The sequence below is a fragment of the Micropterus salmoides genome, unplaced genomic scaffold, assembly GCF_014851395.1.
Source record: "Micropterus salmoides isolate LMB-PRFRI ecotype aquatic unplaced genomic scaffold, ASM1485139v1 Ms_hic_scaffold_7, whole genome shotgun sequence".
Classification (NCBI taxonomy): domain Eukaryota; kingdom Metazoa; phylum Chordata; class Actinopteri; order Centrarchiformes; family Centrarchidae; genus Micropterus; species Micropterus salmoides.
The window spans coordinates 1,733,063-1,753,827 of NW_024044459.1; the positions used below are offsets into that span (position 1 = coordinate 1,733,063).

At 37.5% G+C, this 20,765-nt stretch overlaps 1 protein-coding gene across 1 annotated transcript in view; it reads right to left on the reverse strand.

Annotated features, from left to right (window-relative positions):
- The window catches only part of LOC119892387 (whirlin-like), a 185,607-nt gene that overhangs the window by 20,876 nt on the left and 143,966 nt on the right, over nt 1-20,765 (reverse strand). The window contains exons 7-8 of the mRNA XM_038704592.1: nt 16,178-16,369; nt 14,535-15,243 (exon numbers count right to left, since the gene is read on the reverse strand). Coding sequence (XP_038560520.1) covers nt 14,535-15,243; nt 16,178-16,369 — 901 coding nt within the window. The remainder of the gene's footprint in view (nt 1-14,534; nt 15,244-16,177; nt 16,370-20,765) is intronic.

The following is a 20,765-nucleotide window of genomic DNA, read 5'->3' on the forward strand; positions in this document are numbered from 1 at the left end:
ATAATATGATGATGATGTTATGAAGCGGCAGTTCTGAGCAGGATATTTTTATTATAATTAAAGAATATGACAGTAGTTTAATTGTCATTATGCAGCTATTATTTTGAAGTGGTAAGGCTACAGCCTACTCCTTATTTCTTTCATAAATACAGAAACGGGAGGGGGGAGGTCACATTAAACTAGAAATAAAATATGTAAAAAGTATTGGTATCGGTATCAGCAATACCAGCCTGGGTATTACTTGGTATTGGATCAGATAGGAATTAAGTGGTAACGCACATCACTACAGGTGACTCCTGTTGGGAGATGTGGTGACTTGTGACTAATGGTGAGAAAAGTAAAAATCAGGTAATACAGACGGGGACATGGTTTAGTATAAGCATAAATAATATGTAATGTAGGAGCCAGGTATGGGTTCTTGAACACTCCCTTCTTTTGGTTGCTCACACGCTTTAATCACATGCTGTGGGTGTTGATAGTAAATTAGGATATCACCTGTTCACGTTAGAGAGAGGAGGAGAGAGGGGATGATGGGGGTAAAGCCTCATTTTTTCTGACCGCAGTTCACAGTTTTTCTAGTATTTTATGGATATCTTTGCTGTATGGAACTTACCTGTAAATAAACCATCAAAATGCACCAATCGGAATCCTGGAATTATTAGACAATCAGTGCGTCTGGCAGACAGATTTTCCCTACTCAGCCTCTCGGTGTCTACATTTTAGTTTTTAGATAGACGCCTATATGTAAATTGTAAAGCTATGAGTAGGGGAAAAGTCTAGGCTAATTTATGCAGTGTAAAATGCTGTAGACTTAAGAGAGAAAGTATACATGACATTCCATCAAACTCATTTTTGACAGCTATTTCCGGTCCCACCACCCCCACCGGATGTCTGTATGTAACTGATAAGAGGGGTGCATCCGGTCCCGCCCCAACCGGAAATATGTCTGTATGTAACTGATAAGAGGGGGTGCATCCTGTCCCGCCCAAACGGAAATATGTCTGTGTGTAACTGATAAGAGGGGGTGCATCCTGTCCCGCCCAAACGGAAATATGTCTGTGTGTAACTGATAAGAGGGGGTGCATCCTGTCCCGCCCAAACGGAAATATGTCTGTGTGTAACTGATAAGAGGGTTGCGTACATCCTTCCATTGTGTGTTTTTCATTGATTTAAAGACTTTATTAAGTAATACAACTTGAATGAATTAACTAGGAGGTGTTTGTGACAATAAATTTATCATTAAAAAAGTATAGCAGTGAGTTATAAGTAAAGGAGGAATCTCCGGGGCCAGCAAAGGATCAGTAGGAGGTTTCTTTGGAATCAAATCAGTCTTTATTATTAAACAAGTGAAGAATAAATTGAAATAATGACAGTAAAGCAGTAAAATGGTATAACGGTGAGTAAAAATTAAACAGCATTATAAATTACCTTCAACAGCATGCAGCAAAATAAGAGTGAGTTCCAAAATTAAACTTTGTAAAATCTTTGCTAAAGCTTTGTGTGACAAACTTACCATCATTAAAGAACTAAAGAATAAGATGAAATAATTACAGTAAAATAGTATAACAGTGAGTTAAAATTAAAAGATTTTTTAATTACCTTCAAAATCTTTGCTAAAGCTTTGTGTGACAAACTTACCATCATTAAAGAACTAAAGAATAAGATGAAATAATTACAGTAAAATAGTATAACAGTGAGTTAAAATTAAACAGATTTTTTAATTACCTTCAAAATCTTTGCTAAAGCTTTGTGTGACAAACTTACCATCATTAAACAAGTGAAGAATAAATTGAAATAATGACAGTAAAGCAGTAAAATGGTATAACGGTGAGTAAAAATTAAACAGCATTATAAATTACCTTCAACAGCATGCAGTAAATAAGAGTGAGCTCCAAAATTAAACTGAAGTTAAACTAAAGTAAAATCTTTGCTAAAGCTTTGTGTGACAAACTTACCATCATTAAAGAACTAAAGAATAAAATGAAATAATTACAGTAAAATAGTATAACAGTGAGTTAAAATTAAACAGCATTTAAATTACCTTCAACAGCATGCAGCAAAATAAGAGTTAATATAAGAGAGTTCCAAAATTAAACTTTGTAAAATCTTTGCTAGTGCTTTGTCTTACAAACTTGCCATCATTATCACTCCAAAGCTGTAGCCTAGTCTTAAACTTGTGAGTCTTAAAACTTTAATCCTTCTAGAGTCTGTGTCTCCTCTTCTCTGTCCTCTCTCTTTCTGGTGTAGCATAGGCTGTGGGGTGAATTGAGGAATGTGCTCCACCCCCCGGACCTCCTTCCATCCCTCCCCTCCCTCTGTTTTCTCAATGAGCCACATCAAGTTGTGTGTTTTAACTGTCATTAGCATCTTCAGGTAATCTTGTAGACCAGTTATGGAATAGAGTTATCTATAACCCCAGACTCCGGTTGTTAAAAACGGTCTGGGTTTATCAGACAGAGTTCGTTTTCGAAACAGGAACCTATTTTTATCAGCCGGAGACAAGAGTTTGGAACTGCAGACTATCTAATAATCTGGTTGTACCAGAAGTAACGGCCCCCAACCCCTCACCAGTTATTTCCCACATGCTGTCACATACAAAATAAGAGGGTGGGCAGAGTTACCGTGAGCCAATGATAAGAGACTAGGAGGGGTTACCATAGGCCAATGATGGGGTCTGTGAAAATAAAAAGAGAACATTGTCTTCAAGAAATTGCCAAGAGGGCACTTGGATCCTTGAGCAGTATCTACCTACCAAAGAGGGGACCTCCATGCGGTTAATTTTTTTCAGCTAATGAGTGTTTGTATCTGTTAAAGACTTCTTGTTTCTTTCAAAAATGGAAATTTTAACATCAGTGTTAGTAATATTTAAACATTTCTCTGTGATCCAAAAATATTCAGGGCCACTTTATTGAGAATTTACAGTTTTACCTGTTATTCAGAAATAACTTGGATGCATGCACAAATATCAAGGATTGCAGTATTAGCAGCAAAAGGTACTTTATCCATTATATAAAATGTCTTATTACACTAGTGCAGTCATTTAAACTTTCTCTTCAGGTTTGTCTGTGGTGCTTGGTCATTTGGTGAAGTAGGCCTTTTTAAAGGGCCTTCATCTTTATCTTATTTTGTATTTGCTCTTCATAATTATAAATTAGGACTAAAATGCTCAGCAGCATGATCCTATTTTTTAAGTAATCACTAAAACAGGTTTATCAACTTTTACTAAACCTTTGGTATAATTCTGTCCCCAAATATTGTGAAATGAAATTGACCAGTTATAGACAAGATTTCTATCAATTTTGCAATGTACTTGTTTCTTCAATCTAAATTTTATAGGATTGCATTTTATTTATTGACTGCATTACAGAAACGTCCATTGTTGGCTGGCATGTAATGACACGGAGTTCCCTCTTAGTTCCTTCCTAGCTAGCATGGAGTGACACTCCAGCATGGATGAATAAAGAATGGGGTATTTCTATTAAGAGAATATTGTAATCTAAACTAAATATTTAATTTTTAGTTACACTTACAAAATAAGGACAATTCTTATGTAGCAAAAAAAAAAAACTACAAGTGTTAACAGCGTCCAAATAACTCTAAATGTAGTCTTTCAGTAACATATAGACTATGTCCCTCATTCTAAACTAAAGCCTTACTCATAACTAAGTCACTAGTCATGCTAATAGGCCTCCTCTTTCCCTTTAGTAAAAAAAGCTAGAATTATAAAAAAATATAGTTTACAACTTCATCAACTGGAAACTTCAAGAGCTAAAGTTTGATCCTTCTACTGAGAACCAGCTGCCTTTTGCTAATTAGGGTTTATTAGACTATTACAGAGGTCATGAAATCCAGAACCCTTCCCTTGGGGATGAAGTATTCAAATGCTAGTTAGCTACTTTGTTGACATAACAGGACAGTAGTTTTCTGTTGAAAATAAAACAGAAGGTTATAATAAATCTCCTACAGGTAAAAGAATAAAAATCAGCTTCTTTATTTTGGCTCAACCGTGATCTGTGCTAATAACACTTATTGCACGTTCCAAAGCTCAACAGGAACCAGCAGCTTCAACAACAAAAGTCTGTAACAATATCTATCATATGGCTTTTTATTTTTATGTAATGCCCAGATTTACCACGGGGTTCTTGACTAGCCAGAACAGGATGTTCAGCAGTCTTACACTGTTTCATTGCAGGTCTTGCATTCAACCATAGTGGCTAGTTTGCCCTTGACAATAAGGTTTTAGTAAAAAGTCTCATCATTGCTGCGACCTCTTTTTTGAGACCATGCTGTTTATATTTTTTTTCTAGTGTCCCCTTCCATAGCATTTTTCAGAGACACTACAAAAGAGGAAAACAGATTGCCATTGATAACCCAAACTCTAGGGTTAACTCGTAATTTTCATTACATTTGTTATGTAGTAAATCTACAACTGCAAAGCAATTTAGTGATCCCTACCATGTAGTGATCAAATGCCAATGCTCTCTCTCTCTCTTCCCCATATTTAAAATGTGTAAATCTAATACCGCAATACTCATCAGGATCAATCTTCTATGTGTAAGTTAACATGTTGCAAATTTTACCCTTGCTACTAAGAGTTAGTACAGGACACGCAACAGTAGTCCTCATATTCCGAGCTGCTTTCTGAGCTGCTTTTGTCAAGCTTTGTGAGACGTGAAAACATTAATTTCACCCCCACAATGTTTCTACATCACTGAAAAGAGCATGTGAAAATCTAGTTTTGGGGAGAAGTCTGTTTTTGCTTGTGATAAGCTAGCCCAAATCGCACCATCAAAACTTCTAGTTTCACATTTAAAAAATCCTGCCCCCGCTTTCATACTATTTACTTGTTTTGTGAAGCACATGCAGGAAGGATTGAATTACAATCAGCAGTGGTTTTACATGTCAACATTAGGTTATTGCAGAACAACAAAGAAGCCCCCTGCTGTGAAGAAGCATTTTGAGTAACAGAATTACATATCATGACAAATACATTAGTATGTACCACCGGTTGTTGTGGCACTAAAAACTGAGTTGATGGCTCACTATGACTCTGAACTGATAGTAAAACACATACTTTTGTATTTGTATTGTGTATTTACCATGGGGTTCATGCCCTTCCCTTCTCATGTTCGCCTGTTTGTCCCTCTTGTCTGTGTTCTTGTTACACGGTGCAAAAGAAAAAATCTTATCCATTCTAACCAAAACAATACATATGTATAAATATTTACAACTTACTACAAGTGTTATGTCAGTTACAGGATATTATAAATCTAAAACTTCAAAGCAATGTTAATTACATTTTCATTAGCTTCAGAGTTTTCTACAGCAACTGGCTAGGAGGTGTATTAAGTCATCTGGAAAGGGACATCATGAAAGTGATGGCAATTTTTAGTGAAGTTATATGTTATGGGCACTTATCTGACCAAATACCAGTCTAAAGTGAAAAGGGCAAATGCTTGAGTGACAAAAACAATGCAAAGCAGGAGAGCAAGAGTCAGAGAGACCAACTGACATAGGTTTATATGGGGACAAGCAGCTGTACTGTCCAACAAAATACTAATGAAGACACTAATTTTAAATTTAAAGTTTGGTGATGTTGACACTGACTTGCATTAAAATAGCTTTAAAAGCGGCTTGCTAGTTAAACATTTCTATTGGGGCATACCTGTAGAGATGTGCCGTTTTAATATATTGGGGTGGAAAATAAAAACATGTATTAAGAATATATTTAACATAATAATTTAATAGAAATACGGTAGCTTTGCTTAGCCTAATGCAATGAATCAATCGCCTGACTCTCTCCATCCCTGCAGAATGTACAGGCTAGTATACCACCATATAGTTGATCATGTGTTATACGCTAATTCCAACGTTTCTTTTCTTGATTCCCATGTGGAGAGACAAAACTTTTTAAATGACGTGTACATTTTGACTGGTTTTCCACAAATGTAGCAGTAGGTTATTTACTTACTAAAGAGGATGTCTTTAAAGACTGGATGTACTGATCGTCACCAGTTTCAGCACTATCCTTAACAGACGTGTCTTCAGTATTTCCATTAAGAGCTTTAGCCCAAACTCCTGATACTTGTACTTGCTTCATTTCCCTAAATGTGTTGTGTTGACTGCAGTCTTAGGGTTGGACATTTTAATATTAAGTTCTTCTGAGGGTTGCAAATATTTTGAACGTCCTGCTGTGCTTTCCCATGAACTAGTCTGATTGACTGTAAGAATCAGGTACATATTCCTCCTCTGATAAATTCTATTCACTTGGACTTGGTTCTTAAAAAAAGCTTAAAAAGGTCTTAGTGAGTACATAACTTTGAGAATAATTCCGCAATGAGCCTACCTAACTATTAACATGTTTAAGCTTAAATACAGATTTTTGCTGTTGAAAGTAAATAACAAAACTCATTGTATCACGCATAATCTATACTGATAATCATTTAGATGCTTAATTTGGTTGTTTCTTTTGAAGCGTGCAATTCATCGGTTGGGTTGATTTTTTCACTTCACTTTAATTGAGGTGCAAATTGATGTTTATGTGTCTCTTTGTTATTTATCAAGAAAATTAGTACTAAAACTTTGCAAAGAGGTACAAACATAAGATTCTAAAATGGGAGACTGTATAGTTTTTACATGGAAGCCAATTTGACTTTTTATATGGATGTATGTGTTTAAAGTAATTCAGATTGTTTGTGAAGAAAATGGTTGCTGCAAACTTGTTGGATTGCAACCTGCAAGACTTAAGATAGTTGAATAGACTGCTGAAAGTGTTAAATATTTGTCCAGATACTGTTTGGTCCACACTGTCTTTGGTGTGCATTTTGGTGCTATCCATGTTGAGTTCAATGTTCATGTGCACTAGAGTAGCTCTAAGTTCTTCACCAAATTAGAAGTGTAATTTGCTAATGAAAATGTAATTTCATAATCAATACTGTTGTCAGCACAACGGTCAACTTGAGGAGGGCTCCTCAGCAGTACCAGCCTTGGAAAATGTGCCAGATGAAGTGAACCCTTTTCCCCTCTTATGTGGCGTGGTGTGAGATGTAAAGGTGAGTATTTTAATAAATAAATGTTGCATTCATGAATGCTTAACTTTAAACATAATAAGTAATAGCCTTTTCTCTTCTGTTAGAATGCTTTTTCAGTGAAGGTGGTAGTTAAGTGTTTTAATTTAACTTTTTTAAATCTTTGGTTCACCAATATACAGTCTATTGGATCTTGATACATGCAAAGCAGCAAATATTATATTTACAGAGGGTAAAAACTTCCTTGTGGTGTTGATTAATTGTGATTCTTCATATGCATCACTTTACAAATTTCTACAATAATCCTCAAGGGTGAACCCACCCTTGAGGATTATTGTACCCTCTGTAAATATAATATTTGCTGCTTTGCATGTATCAAGATCCAATAGACTGTATATTGGTGAACCAAAGATTTAAAAAAGTTAAATTAAAACACTTAACTACCACCTTCACTGAAAAAGCATTCTAACAGAAGAGAAAAGGCTATTACTTATTATGTTTAAAGTTAAGCATTCATGAATGCAACATTTATTTATTAAAATACTCACCTTTACATCTCACACCACGCCACATAAGAGGGGAAAAGGGTTCACTTCATCTGGCACATTTTCCAAGGCTGGTACTGCTGAGGAGCCCTCCTCAAGTTGACCGTTGTGCTGACAACAGTATTGATTATGAAATTACATTTTCATTAGCAAATTACACTTCTAATTTGGTGAAGAACTTAGAGCTACTCTAGTGCACATGAACATTGAACTCAACATGGATAGCACCAAAATGCACACCAAAGACAGTGTGGACCAAACAGTATCTGGACAAATATTTAACACTTTCAGCAGTCTATTCAACTATCTTAAGTCTTGCAGGTTGCAATCCAACAAGTTTGCAGCAACCATTTTCTTCACAAACAATCTGAATTACTTTAAACACATACATCCATATAAAAAGTCAAATTGGCTTCCATGTAAAAACTATACAGTCTCCCATTTTAGAATCTTATGTTTGTACCTCTTTGCAAAGTTTTAGTACTAATTTTCTTGATAAATAACAAAGAGACACATAAACATCAATTTGCACCTCAATTAAAGTGAAGTGAAAAAATCAACCCAACCGATGAATTGCACGCTTCAAAAGAAACAACCAAATTAAGCATCTAAATGATTATCAGTATAGATTATGCGTGATACAATGAGTTTTGTTATTTACTTTCAACAGCAAAAATCTGTATTTAAGCTTAAACATGTTAATAGTTAGGTAGGCATTGCGGAATTATTCTCAAAGTTATGTACTCACTAAGACCTTTTTAAGCTTTTTTTAAGAACCAAGTCCAAGTGAATAGAATTTATCAGAGGAGGAATATGTACCTGATTCTTACAGTCAATCAGACTAGTTCATGGGAAAGCACAGCAGGACGTTCAAAATATTTGCAACCCTCAGAAGAACTTAATATTAAAATGTCCAACCCTAAGACTGCAGTCAACACAACACATTTAGGGAAATGAAGCAAGTACAAGTATCAGGAGTTTGGGCTAAAGCTCTTAATGGAAATACTGAAGACACGTCTGTTAAGGATAGTGCTGAAACTGGTGACGATCAGTACATCCAGTCTTTAAAGACATCCTCTTTAGTAAGTAAATAACCTACTGCTACATTTGTGGAAAACCAGTCAAAATGTACACGTCATTTAAAAAGTTTTGTCTCTCCACATGGGAATCAAGAAAAGAAACGTTGGAATTAGCGTATAACACATGATCAACTATATGGTGGTATACTAGCCTGTACATTCTGCAGGGATGGAGAGAGTCAGGCGATTGATTCATTGCATTAGGCTAAGCAAAGCTACCGTATTTCTATTAAATTATTATGTTAAATATATTCTTAATACATGTTTTTATTTTCCACCCCAATATATTAAAACGGCACATCTCTACAGGTATGCCCCAATAGAAATGTTTAACTAGCAAGCCGCTTTTAAAGCTATTTTAATGCAAGTCAGTGTCAACATCACCAAACTTTAAATTTAAAATTAGTGTCTTCATTAGTATTTTGTTGGACAGTACAGCTGCTTGTCCCCATATAAACCTATGTCAGTTGGTCTCTCTGACTCTTGCTCTCCTGCTTTGCATTGTTTTTGTCACTCAAGCATTTGCCCTTTTCACTTTAGACTGGTATTTGGTCAGATAAGTGCCCATAACATATAACTTCACTAAAAATTGCCATCACTTTCATGATGTCCCTTTCCAGATGACTTAATACACCTCCTAGCCAGTTGCTGTAGAAAACTCTGAAGCTAATGAAAATGTAATTAACATTGCTTTGAAGTTTTAGATTTATAATATCCTGTAACTGACATAACACTTGTAGTAAGTTGTAAATATTTATACATATGTATTGTTTTGGTTAGAATGGATAAGATTTTTTCTTTTGCACCGTGTAACAAGAACACAGACAAGAGGGACAAACAGGCGAACATGAAAGGGAAGGGCATGAACCCCATGGTAAATACACAATACAAATACAAAAGTATGTGTTTTACTATCAGTTCAGAGTCATAGTGAGCCATCAACTCAGTTTTTAGTGCCACAACAACCGGTGGTACATACTAATGTATTTGTCATGATATGTAATTCTGTTACTCAAAATGCTTCTTCACAGCAGGGGGCTTCTTTGTTGTTCTGCAATAACCTAATGTTGACATGTAAAACCACTGCTGATTGTAATTCAATCCTTCCTGCATGTGCTTCACAAAACAAGTAAATAGTATGAAGGCGGGGGCAGGATTTTTTAAATGTGAAACTAGAAGTTTTGATGGTGCGATTTGGGCTAGCTTATCACAAGCAAAAACAGACTTCTCCCCAAAACTAGATTTTCACATGCTCTTTTCAGTGATGTAGAAACATTGTGGGGGTGAAATTAATGTTTTCACGTCTCACAAAGCTTGACAAAAGCAGCTCAGAAAGCAGCTCGGAAAATGAGGACTATGTTGCGTGTCCTGTACTAACTCTTAGTAGCAAGGGTAAAATTTGCAACATGTTAACTTACACATAGAAGATTGATCCTGATGAGTTTGCGGTATTAGATTTACACATTTTAAATATGGGGAAGAGAGAGAGAGAGCATTGGCATTTGATCACTACATGGTAGGGATCACTAAATTGCTTTGCAGTTGTAGATTTACTACATAACAAATGTAATGAAAATTACGAGTTAACCCTAGAGTTTGGGTTATCGATGGCAATCTGTTTTCCTCTTTTGTAGTGTCTCTGAAAAATGCTATGGAAGGGGACACTAGAAAAAAAAATAGAAACAGCATGGTCTCAAAAAAGAGGTCGCAGCAGTGATGAGACTTTTTACTAAAACCTTATTGTCAAGGGCAAACTAGCCACTATGGTTGAATGCAAGACCTGCAATGAAACAGTGTAAGACTGCTGAACATCCTGTTCTGGCTAGTCAAGAACCCCGTGGTAAATCTGGGCATTACATAAAAATAAAAAGCCATATGATAGATATTGTTACAGACTTTTGTTGTTGAAGCTGCTGGTTCCTGTTGAGCTTTGGAACGTGCAATAAGTGTTATTAGCACAGATCACGGTTGAGCCAAAATAAAGAAGCTGATTTTTATTCTTTTACCTGTAGGAGATTTATTATAACCTTCTGTTTTATTTTCAACAGAAAACTACTGTCATGTTATGTCAACAAAGTAGCTAACTAGCATTTGAATACTTCATCCCCAAGGGAAGGGTTCTGGATTTCATGACCTCTGTAATAGTCTAATAAACCCTAATTAGCAAAAGGCAGCTGGTTCTCAGTAGAAGGATCAAACTTTAGCTCTTGAAGTTTCCAGTTGATGAAGTTGTAAACTATATTTTTTTATAATTCTAGCTTTTTTTTACTAAAGGGAAAGAGGAGGCCTATTAGCATGACTAGTGACTTAGTTATGAGTAAGGCTTCAGTTTAGAATGAGGGACATAGTCTATATGTTACTGAAAGACTACATTTAGAGTTATTTGGACGCTGTTAACACTTGTAGTTTTTTTTTTTTGCTACATAAGAATTGTCCTTATTTTGTAAGTGTAACTAAAAATTAAATATTTAGTTTAGATTACAATATTCTCTTAATAGAAATACCCCATTCTTTATTCATCCATGCTGGAGTGTCACTCCATGCTAGCTAGGAAGGAACTAAGAGGGAACTCCGTGTCATTACATGCCAGCCAACAATGGACGTTTCTGTAATGCAGTCAATAAATAAAATGCAATCCTATAAAATTTAGATTGAAGAAACAAGTACATTGCAAAATTGATAGAAATCTTGTCTATAACTGGTCAATTTCATTTCACAATATTTGGGGACAGAATTATACCAAAGGTTTAGTAAAAGTTGATAAACCTGTTTTAGTGATTACTTAAAAAATAGGATCATGCTGCTGAGCATTTTAGTCCTAATTTATAATTATGAAGAGCAAATACAAAATAAGATAAAGATGAAGGCCCTTTAAAAAGGCCTACTTCACCAAATGACCAAGCACCACAGACAAACCTGAAGAGAAAGTTTAAATGACTGCACTAGTGTAATAAGACATTTTATATAATTGAACCCTGGATAAAGTACCTTTTGCTGCTAATACTGCAATCCTTGATATTTGTGCATGCATCCAAGTTATTTCTGAATAACAGGTAAAACTGTAAATTCTCAATAAAGTGGCCCTGAATATTTTTGGATCACAGAGAAATGTTTAAATATTACTAACACTGATGTTAAAATTTCCATTTTTGAAAGAAACAAGAAGTCTTTAACAGATACAAACACTCATTAGCTGAAAAAAATTAACCGCATGGAGGTCCCCTCTTTGGTAGGTAGATACTGCTCAAGGATCCAAGTGCCCTCTTGGCAATTTCTTGAAGACAATGTTCTCTTTTTATTTTCACAGACCCCATCATTGGCCTATGGTAACCCCTCCTAGTCTCTTATCATTGGCTCACGGTAACTCTGCCCACCCTCTTATTTTGTATGTGACAGCATGTGGGAAATAACTGGTGAGGGGTTGGGGGCCGTTACTTCTGGTACAACCAGATTATTAGATAGTCTGCAGTTCCAAACTCTTGTCTCCGGCTGATAAAAATAGGTTCCTGTTTCGAAAACGAACTCTGTCTGATAAACCCAGACCGTTTTTAACAACCGGAGTCTGGGGTTATAGATAACTCTATTCCATAACTGGTCTACAAGATTACCTGAAGATGCTAATGACAGTTAAAACACACAACTTGATGTGGCTCATTGAGAAAACAGAGGGAGGGGAGGGATGGAAGGAGGTCCGGGGGGTGGAGCACATTCCTCAATTCACCCCACAGCCTATGCTACACCAGAAAGAGAGAGGACAGAGAAGAGGAGACACAGACTCTAGAAGGATTAAAGTTTTAAGACTCACAAGTTTAAGACTAGGCTACAGCTTTGGAGTGATAATGATGGCAAGTTTGTAAGACAAAGCACTAGCAAAGATTTTACAAAGTTTAATTTTGGAACTCTCTTATATTAACTCTTATTTTGCTGCATGCTGTTGAAGGTAATTTAAAATGCTGTTTAATTTTAACTCACTGTTATACTATTTTAATGTAATTATTTCATTTTATTCTTTAGTTCTTTAATGATGGTAAGTTTGTCACACAAAGCTTTAGCAAAGATTTTGAAGTTAATTAAAAAATCTGTTTAATTTGAACTCACTGTTATACTATTTTACTGTAATTATTTCATTTTATTCTTTAGTTCTTTAATGATGGTAAGTTTGTCACACAAAGCTTTAGCAAAGATTTTACAAAGTTTAATTTTGGAACTCACTCTTATTTTGCTGCATGCTGTTGAAGGTAATTTATAATGCTGTTTAATTTTTACTCACCGTTATACCATTTTACTGCTTTACTGTCATTATTTCAATTTATTCTTCACTTGTTTAATAATAAAGACTGACTTGATTCCAAAGAAACCTCCTACTGATCCTTTGCTGGCCCCGGAGATTCCTCCTTTACTTATAACTCACTGCTATACTTTTTTAATGATAAATTTATTGTCACAAACACCTCCTAGTTAATTCATTCAAGTTGTATTACTTAATAAAGTCTTTAAATCAATGAAAAACACACAATGGAAGGATGTACGCAACCCTCTTATCAGTTACACACAGACATATTTCCGTTTGGGCGGGACAGGATGCACCCCCTCTTATCAGTTACATACAGACATATTTCCGGCTGGGGCGGGACCGGATGCACCCCCTCTTATCAGTTACATACAGACATCCGGTGGGGGTGGTGGGACCGGAAATAGCTGTCAAAAATGAGTTTGATGGAATGTCATGTATACTTTCTCTCTGACTTAAGCTAATAATGGTGACTAGCAAGTTGTAGCAGTTATAACCCTGCTCAAGCTGAAATGCACTGGATTTATAACACAAGACAAAACAAGTGTCATTCCAAAATAGCATGCGCACAATAATCATTATAATTTGATTACTTTGTTTTTAAGATTGTTGGAAGCCGAAAATCGAAATTGTGATAAAATTTCCATTAATTGCACAGCCCTAATACAGTATAGTCAGTTTTGTAAAATATAGCTACACGCAGAATTAACCCACAATTCTTTTATAAAGTATTGTAAAATATATATATTGCATTTTTTTTTGTTTCACCTCTATTTAATTTTGTAGGGAATAAATTGTGACTTACCAGCTAATAGGTTAATATTACTGTGTTAGAGTAGAATTTTAATGATAAAAGTACTGTCACATGAAAGTAAGTGTGTTTGCTGTGAGAAGTTGGGGAAAAGATAGTTTTATCATTTTTTACCTTGAGCTGGATAGATAGCAAAGCCTGTGTGTATGCAAATATTATTATCAGAACATATTATATTATCTTTCGGCTTTCAAAAAGGCTCTTCATTTAGGACCACTTTTGATGGTTACTGCCTAAATAACATTCCTATTTGTTCCAAGAAATAAAAATGCAAGATTCTTCATCTGCAATACCTTGAAATTTCATACTGACAGTTATAAAATGGGATTTGTCAAGAATATCTATCCTCATTGTAAAACAAACATTCACCAATAAGAGTCTTGTTTGCGACCAACACATCACTATTATGCAGAATTCATCATGTGAGTCATGTAGTATAGTAAGTAATGTCTCTTGTTTTTTCAGACTGTAGGGGCTTTCATTAGAGTGCAAAAATATTCTTAATATTTAAGGCTTTGAATATGTGCTTTTATTTGAGAATTTACACACTAGCAGGAGATCAACAACTCAGCTGCCAAATGACACTTAGATATGTTGCTTTATACAATCACAAAGGCAATGTTGTTGGGTATTAGAGATTATGCTATAATAAAAATTATAATAATAACATATTGCCTAATAAGTTTATCTTGTATGACAAGGCATACAAGAGATGTATTTCTGCACAGGTATACAACACACACCCCAAAGCCGCACACAGACACACTCACAGACTTGTACCTCTTTGCTGTGGTCTGGAGTCTGCAGACAGCCGGTTCATATCTGTTATGATGACTTTCTGTATCAGAGCAGGTGAGCAAGGCCTGTTAGGACTACAGGGTGGAGCAGCAGGTGTGATGAGAGAGGGGCAGGGCGAGGGACATGGTGAGGGACGGGGTGATGGATGAGGGGATGGCATGGGAGATGCCGCTTTGGAAGAGGGCACAGACTTCGACAAGATGGAGGATTTCTCATAGGAGCTGGATCTGGAAGAGAGCTTGTCAGGTGCTTCTGGCTTAGCAAAGCTGGAGGTGTCCCGATGGGCCAGGAAGCCTGGGCAGGTATGGTGTCCTGAACTGGGCCGACTGTGGTTGGAAGCATGGTGGTGGAAGCAATGAGCTAAGTGGTTGTGGTGTTCAGAGTCAGAGAGCTGGAGGTAACTCTGGCAGGTGTGATTCAGTGCATTGAGGGAAGTGTGGTGGATGGCACTGGTGCAAGTGTGTTGGGCAGATGGTGAGGGCTGATGGGTAGTGGGCAGGGATTTCAGCGACTTGTGGAGGCAGTCCTGGAGCAGCCGAGTGGGGCCAGTGAAGAGCATATTGGAGCCAGCCTGCACCAGCCGGGCTGAAGGCTTCCGGCTGAGCTCCTTCTCCCTAGATGGTTTGCTCTGAGCCAGCAGAGGAGCAGCCCTGAAGGGTGGAGGAGATTCACCTAAAGCTTGCATTTCATCCTGTCAATGAAAAGGAGGCAAAAGTATAGATTAATCCCATATGGAGGGTGAAGGTCCTCTCTCTGAGCTTAATAGTAACAAAACTAAAGACTAAGTAAAATGTTTAAGTGGATTAGGGATGTCACGAGAACCGATATGTCAGTACCAAGTCAATACCAGAATTCTGAAAACATGTCAGTAGTCATTTTTCTAGGTACCGAAAGTAACGGGCATCCAACACGCAGAAGAGGGCGATAAGCACAGCTATAGCGACAGCTCTGCCTCAACTCATCGAAAAGAAAATCATTAAGAGTCGTGTATGGAAGTGCTTTGTGTTATTATTATTATTTTTGTGGCGTTGCTGTGTCGCCTGGCCAACTATGTAACAAATGACATTTGCAATAGCTAAACGCTACAGACTACCGTGTTTAGGCTAACGTCATGTAACCATAGCTGGTAGTATTAGGTAGCTGTCCTTATTGTTCAATCTGTCGTCTGTAGTAATGTCGTTAGCGTTATAAATACATATTTCTAGACTAATGATCTGAAACCACGTCAGTAAATTACCGCTTGCACTCTCAGTAAGGTTGTGTGTGTGTAGCCTCTGCTGGGGGTTTTTGTGTGTTATTTATTTATTTTTGATGTGTGTGATTAAGATATACCTCATAATCTCACATCTGTTCAAAAGGGTACAGTCTCTGTTGTTGATAGAAATGAACGAACAGCAGTTTGTGCCAGTAAATTACAATAAGCTTGTAGTAAATAATTTTAAATCAACATTTTTGGTTATCACCCTTCTAAAAAAAGCTGGCAACAAGGTAGTCAGTAGTAAAAAATAACTTTGACAAGTTTAAGATCACATTAAAGTGGCTAACAAGTCAACAAGAAAATAGAATTACCACACACAATATTACATGATTGTCACATTTTCAGGTATAGTAGATAAAGGATCTACCATAGCAGGGACAGTGTGTCCTGTATCATGGATCACAGGTGCTTCGTGGTTGCAGTGGCCCTGTGGATGCAGCACTCCGAGGCTTCCATGCCAAGCCTGGTGGGCCTCCCTCTCATGGTGCAACACCAGCCTGTCATACAAGTCCAGATCTTCGGGAGCCACCAGACTCCTCACTTCAGACAACATGGACACCTTGAGAGGAGAGAAGACGAGAAAACAAAACTGAAATAATATATAGATTATATATTTCAAAGACTACAGTTCAGGGGCCTCATCTATAAACGGTGCGTACATTCAAAACAGGGCTGGAAACATGCGTACATCTCTTCACAACCAAAGTTTATGATCTATAAAAAACAAACTTGACGGGAGAATGTGCAGTCCTCCACGTAAACTCTGAGCCATGCGTACGCACATAAACTGGAGAAATGAGAAACAGCGACTCACATGGCAGAAGGATGAAACGGTTTGAAATGAAGAGGCCTATTACTGTGTAAAATAAATCGAAATATCACCTCTGAGTATTATAGGCTTAAAGCCTTTCTGAATAAACAAACACCCACTGGTTGATTTTCCCTGTAGTGCACAATAAAACATAAAGACAACATAAGATCATATACAGTGCACAAAAAGAACCATGATTTAGGATAATAAACACAAACACCTAAAGAAGAAAAAGAACACCTAAAATATGTTGTACAGTTTAATCAGGAATCATATTAACTAATGCAGCGCATGCAGTGCAATTTATTCTCTTTAAGTGAACAGGAGGACAAATTACATTTAAATTGATGCTGTTTTCGATGCATCAGTCGAGCAAATACAAGTGCATAATTTCATATATTGTTAGAAGAAGTAGACAAACTTTATTAATCTCTCAAGGGAAAATTCAATGTTTTTTCACTCTGTTGTTAATGTCAAACACACAGAGAGATGTCAGAGCGAGGGGGCTGCCACTGAGTCCACAGGAGGTGAACTGACACCTCTCCAGCTACCAGTCCACACTCTGCAACTCTGGTCCGAGCTGGACTCGAACCGCCGATCCCAGCCTAATCATTACGGTCTAAGCTACTGCCGCCCAAATAGTTGTCAGATGTTCATTGTCTTTTTCGAGCCAAACGCTGTGTCAGCGTTGTGCAGCGATGTGATGCGCTGCTTGTAAAAACACGTTATGGAATATACAACACAATTTTATTAAGTAAATCTTAGCTTATGTCACATAAAACAAGTCATTTTTCTTTTAACTTATCAGCAGCCTCATTAAGTGAGTGGAGTGTTTGTGTAGCCTAAATAAATGTGTAAACACAAGTGGAATGCATTTGGTTTACCCTCTTTTCAAACTAGGGTATTCAAATTAGTACCTTGGTCATCCAGTCTTGTGTTCCCCTTCCTTCAGATTGGTTATAAAGGGGTGGAGCTCCGGAGCCCCTTTTCTTCTGGTGCACAAACGTTGTGTATATGTCTGCGTTTTACCCACCAAACAACAAGCTTCAGCTTCACCAAAACGAACGTCAGTGTCACACTGAGTTAAATTTCTTTTTGTAGATTTTGTAGAATTTGTCATTTTCGTCATATATATATATATTAATGAGGGGCGTTTCACTGACCATTTATATGCAACTATGGGCGTTTAAAGGGTCGGACAAGGAGCTCGCTCACATCCGCCACATTTCAAGTTGACTGGGATTTATAAAGGGAAATCGGCGTAGGTCGTGCATGGGCACTGTTTTATAAATCTGAATATTTTTGTGCATACGCACTTCCTGTGTTTAGTATGTACACAATCTTTAGAAGTCTTTTCTACGTACAGCTTGAGACCCCAGGGGTCTCATTTATAAGAAAAGACTCCTGAAGGTTGCGTACGTCGAAAACACAGGAAATGCATACGCTTGTGCACCGGAGGAAAGGGGGCACTGGAGCTCCACCCCTTATGACCGATCTGCAGGAAGACTCATCACTTCTGAGTAGTGACAGAGGTGGAGGGGTACACACGTATACAAAACAGGATGACCCAGGTACTAATTTGGATTCCCCCATTTGAAGAGAGAGTAAACCTGCTCTAGGAAAAGCCATGGTTCGAAAAAGAGGACAGAGAACAGTTCTGGGAGGTTTTTCTAACCTGTAATTATAAATACTACAATATACTTCCCATATTCATGCCTTATATTCAATAATCTTGATATACCATTTCAGACACCCCTAAAATGGATCATACCATTTCCTAACCTTGACGTTAATTAAATGTCCAAAACCTTCTCACTCCTAAATTGTCACATATAGAGGCATGGTCAAAACACGTTAGGGTCAGTTTGTAACGCACGGGGGAGCCCCTTAGCATCATAGTTTAACACACTAGGGGAAGCTCTGTAGTGTCATTGATGAACGCTAAAGGTAGGTGTAGGATATTTAACAGCAAAGTCAGAGTAAGAAGGTGTTTGGGGTAAGTATAAGGGTACCCAGGGTGTTAAAAAGCGAAGCAAGGGGTCTTGATCAAGTGTACATATGTGACAAGTTGGAAGTGAGAATGTGTTGCAATGTCTTATCTGGCTGCATCACTTCCTGTGGCTCATTAAAGTCCAATGCATCACACAACAAGCTAATGGAGACACTGTCAGTTAAGAAGCTGTCTAGCTTGTTTAATAAACTTGACTTTGTTGCATTTCATTACCACTATATAATGTCATATTTGATCTAACTGTTGAAATTGAGGATTTGTCGTAGAGATACATTTTGACATCAATCATCATCATCAATCATTTTAAGTCTTTAAGTCATTTGTTTTCACTCTGGAATTTGGAAGTTTTACCTAGTTAGGTAACTGAAAAATGTTAAATCCAGGGGCTTCATTTCTAAAACAGTGTGTAGAATCCATACTAAAGGTGCACGTGCGCACAAAAACTGTAAATGGCTTAAGCCTAAAAAAATCTGATTTATCAAACCCTGCATAAGCACAACTCAGGTAACTTGCCCTTTATAAATCACACTCCACCTGGAAATTTACGCACACGGATCAACCTCATATCCAGCCCTCTACATGCCCAAATTCAGCCTTAAATGGTTGATGCAAAGCACCTCATCAATACTGATGAATGTGATTGAGCCTGCTTACCGTGAATGACAGCAACAACAACTGAGAGGAAGACGGAATAAAGAGAGTAAAAAAGATTCTCTGACACAGAAATCAAGGTGCTTGTGAGCACTTTTTTTGATGCAGTCGGTTCACAAACAAAAGAAAATGCAGCAAATTTGGAAAGGTAGACATATATTGGGGGCTGTCGAAGTGTCCCTGGGCAAGATACTGAACCCCAAATTGCCCCTGATGGCTGTTCCATTGGTGTATGAATGTGTGTGAATGTTAGTTTCTGTTTGTAGTGTAAAAAGTGCTTTGAGTGGTTGCAAAGACTAGAAAGGTGCTATACAAATACAGACAATTTATATTTACATATACATATTGTTCATCATATTAAACACACGCTTCCCGAATTCCCATTTTATGGACACTGTCTAATCCTTTTCAGTCAGAGGTATCCCCAAACCTGAACCCTGGACTATCAGTGAAGATGGAATTTTGGCAGGTAAAGAAAGAGCTTTTTATCTCAGTGTTTGTTATGCCAGGCCTGCACTATGATGAGAACTGATGATGAGAATAGAGTGTGTAGCGACTATGCGAGAGCTTTCACTGCCTTCATTTCCAGACTTTGTTAATTTACACAGTCCATATGTGCAGGTGGTGAAGAGGTACCGGGTGAGTTGAGGTGAGAAGGCAGATCTGTTTATGTGCCACCGCCACCAAGGATTGCCTACAGTCGACTGATAGTTGAATCTGTGTGTGTGTGTGTTGGGGGGGTTACACACGCACAGATCGGCACAACACCGGTGAGTCTGGTGGTCTTTCTCTCTCCTTCATCTACCACACGCTACACCACACATGTGCACTTACAAGTCTTTACAGGTTAGATTTACAATTTTTACGCACTTTAATAAGATTGATTATTTGTCCACCTCCTCTCATCTTGTCGGAGTCTTGCGCTGACAGTTCGGAACACGGACCACCTGCCGAGTGCTTGATCCAGGATGTTGATGGGGCAGGTCTCTGTAAGGATGTGGGCTCAAATGTCTCTGAATTCCGTTGCTTGGTCGACATGAGTCCCATTTTGTCTAGACCGGACCTTTAGGAGGACAAAGTCCAAGCTGGTGTCAACATGGCTCCTATCCTGGCTCTCTTTCCTGTCCTCTGAGCAATCACCGGACGCCTGGTCTGGTTGTTTGGGCTGGATGGACGGTGGTCTGCTCATTATTCCAAAAACCACGTCTTTATTTTCCAATGACTGTATTTATGTTGGAGATAACATGTTTCAGCAATAAAGCCAGAAAGAAACAGATATTAAAACAAAAGTGTAGCAAAGTTTGAAGGAGCTACCAGCTGCTGCTTCTACATGCGCTGCCAGTTTTAAATATGCCATTATCAGAAATGAATAAATTATCTGCAAAAATATGTGCATTCTGAATTCTTGAGGTCACTTACTTTAAGGCTACTAGTATACTGTATTTACTTTTCTAACATGCATTTCTCTGCTTGACTGTGCTG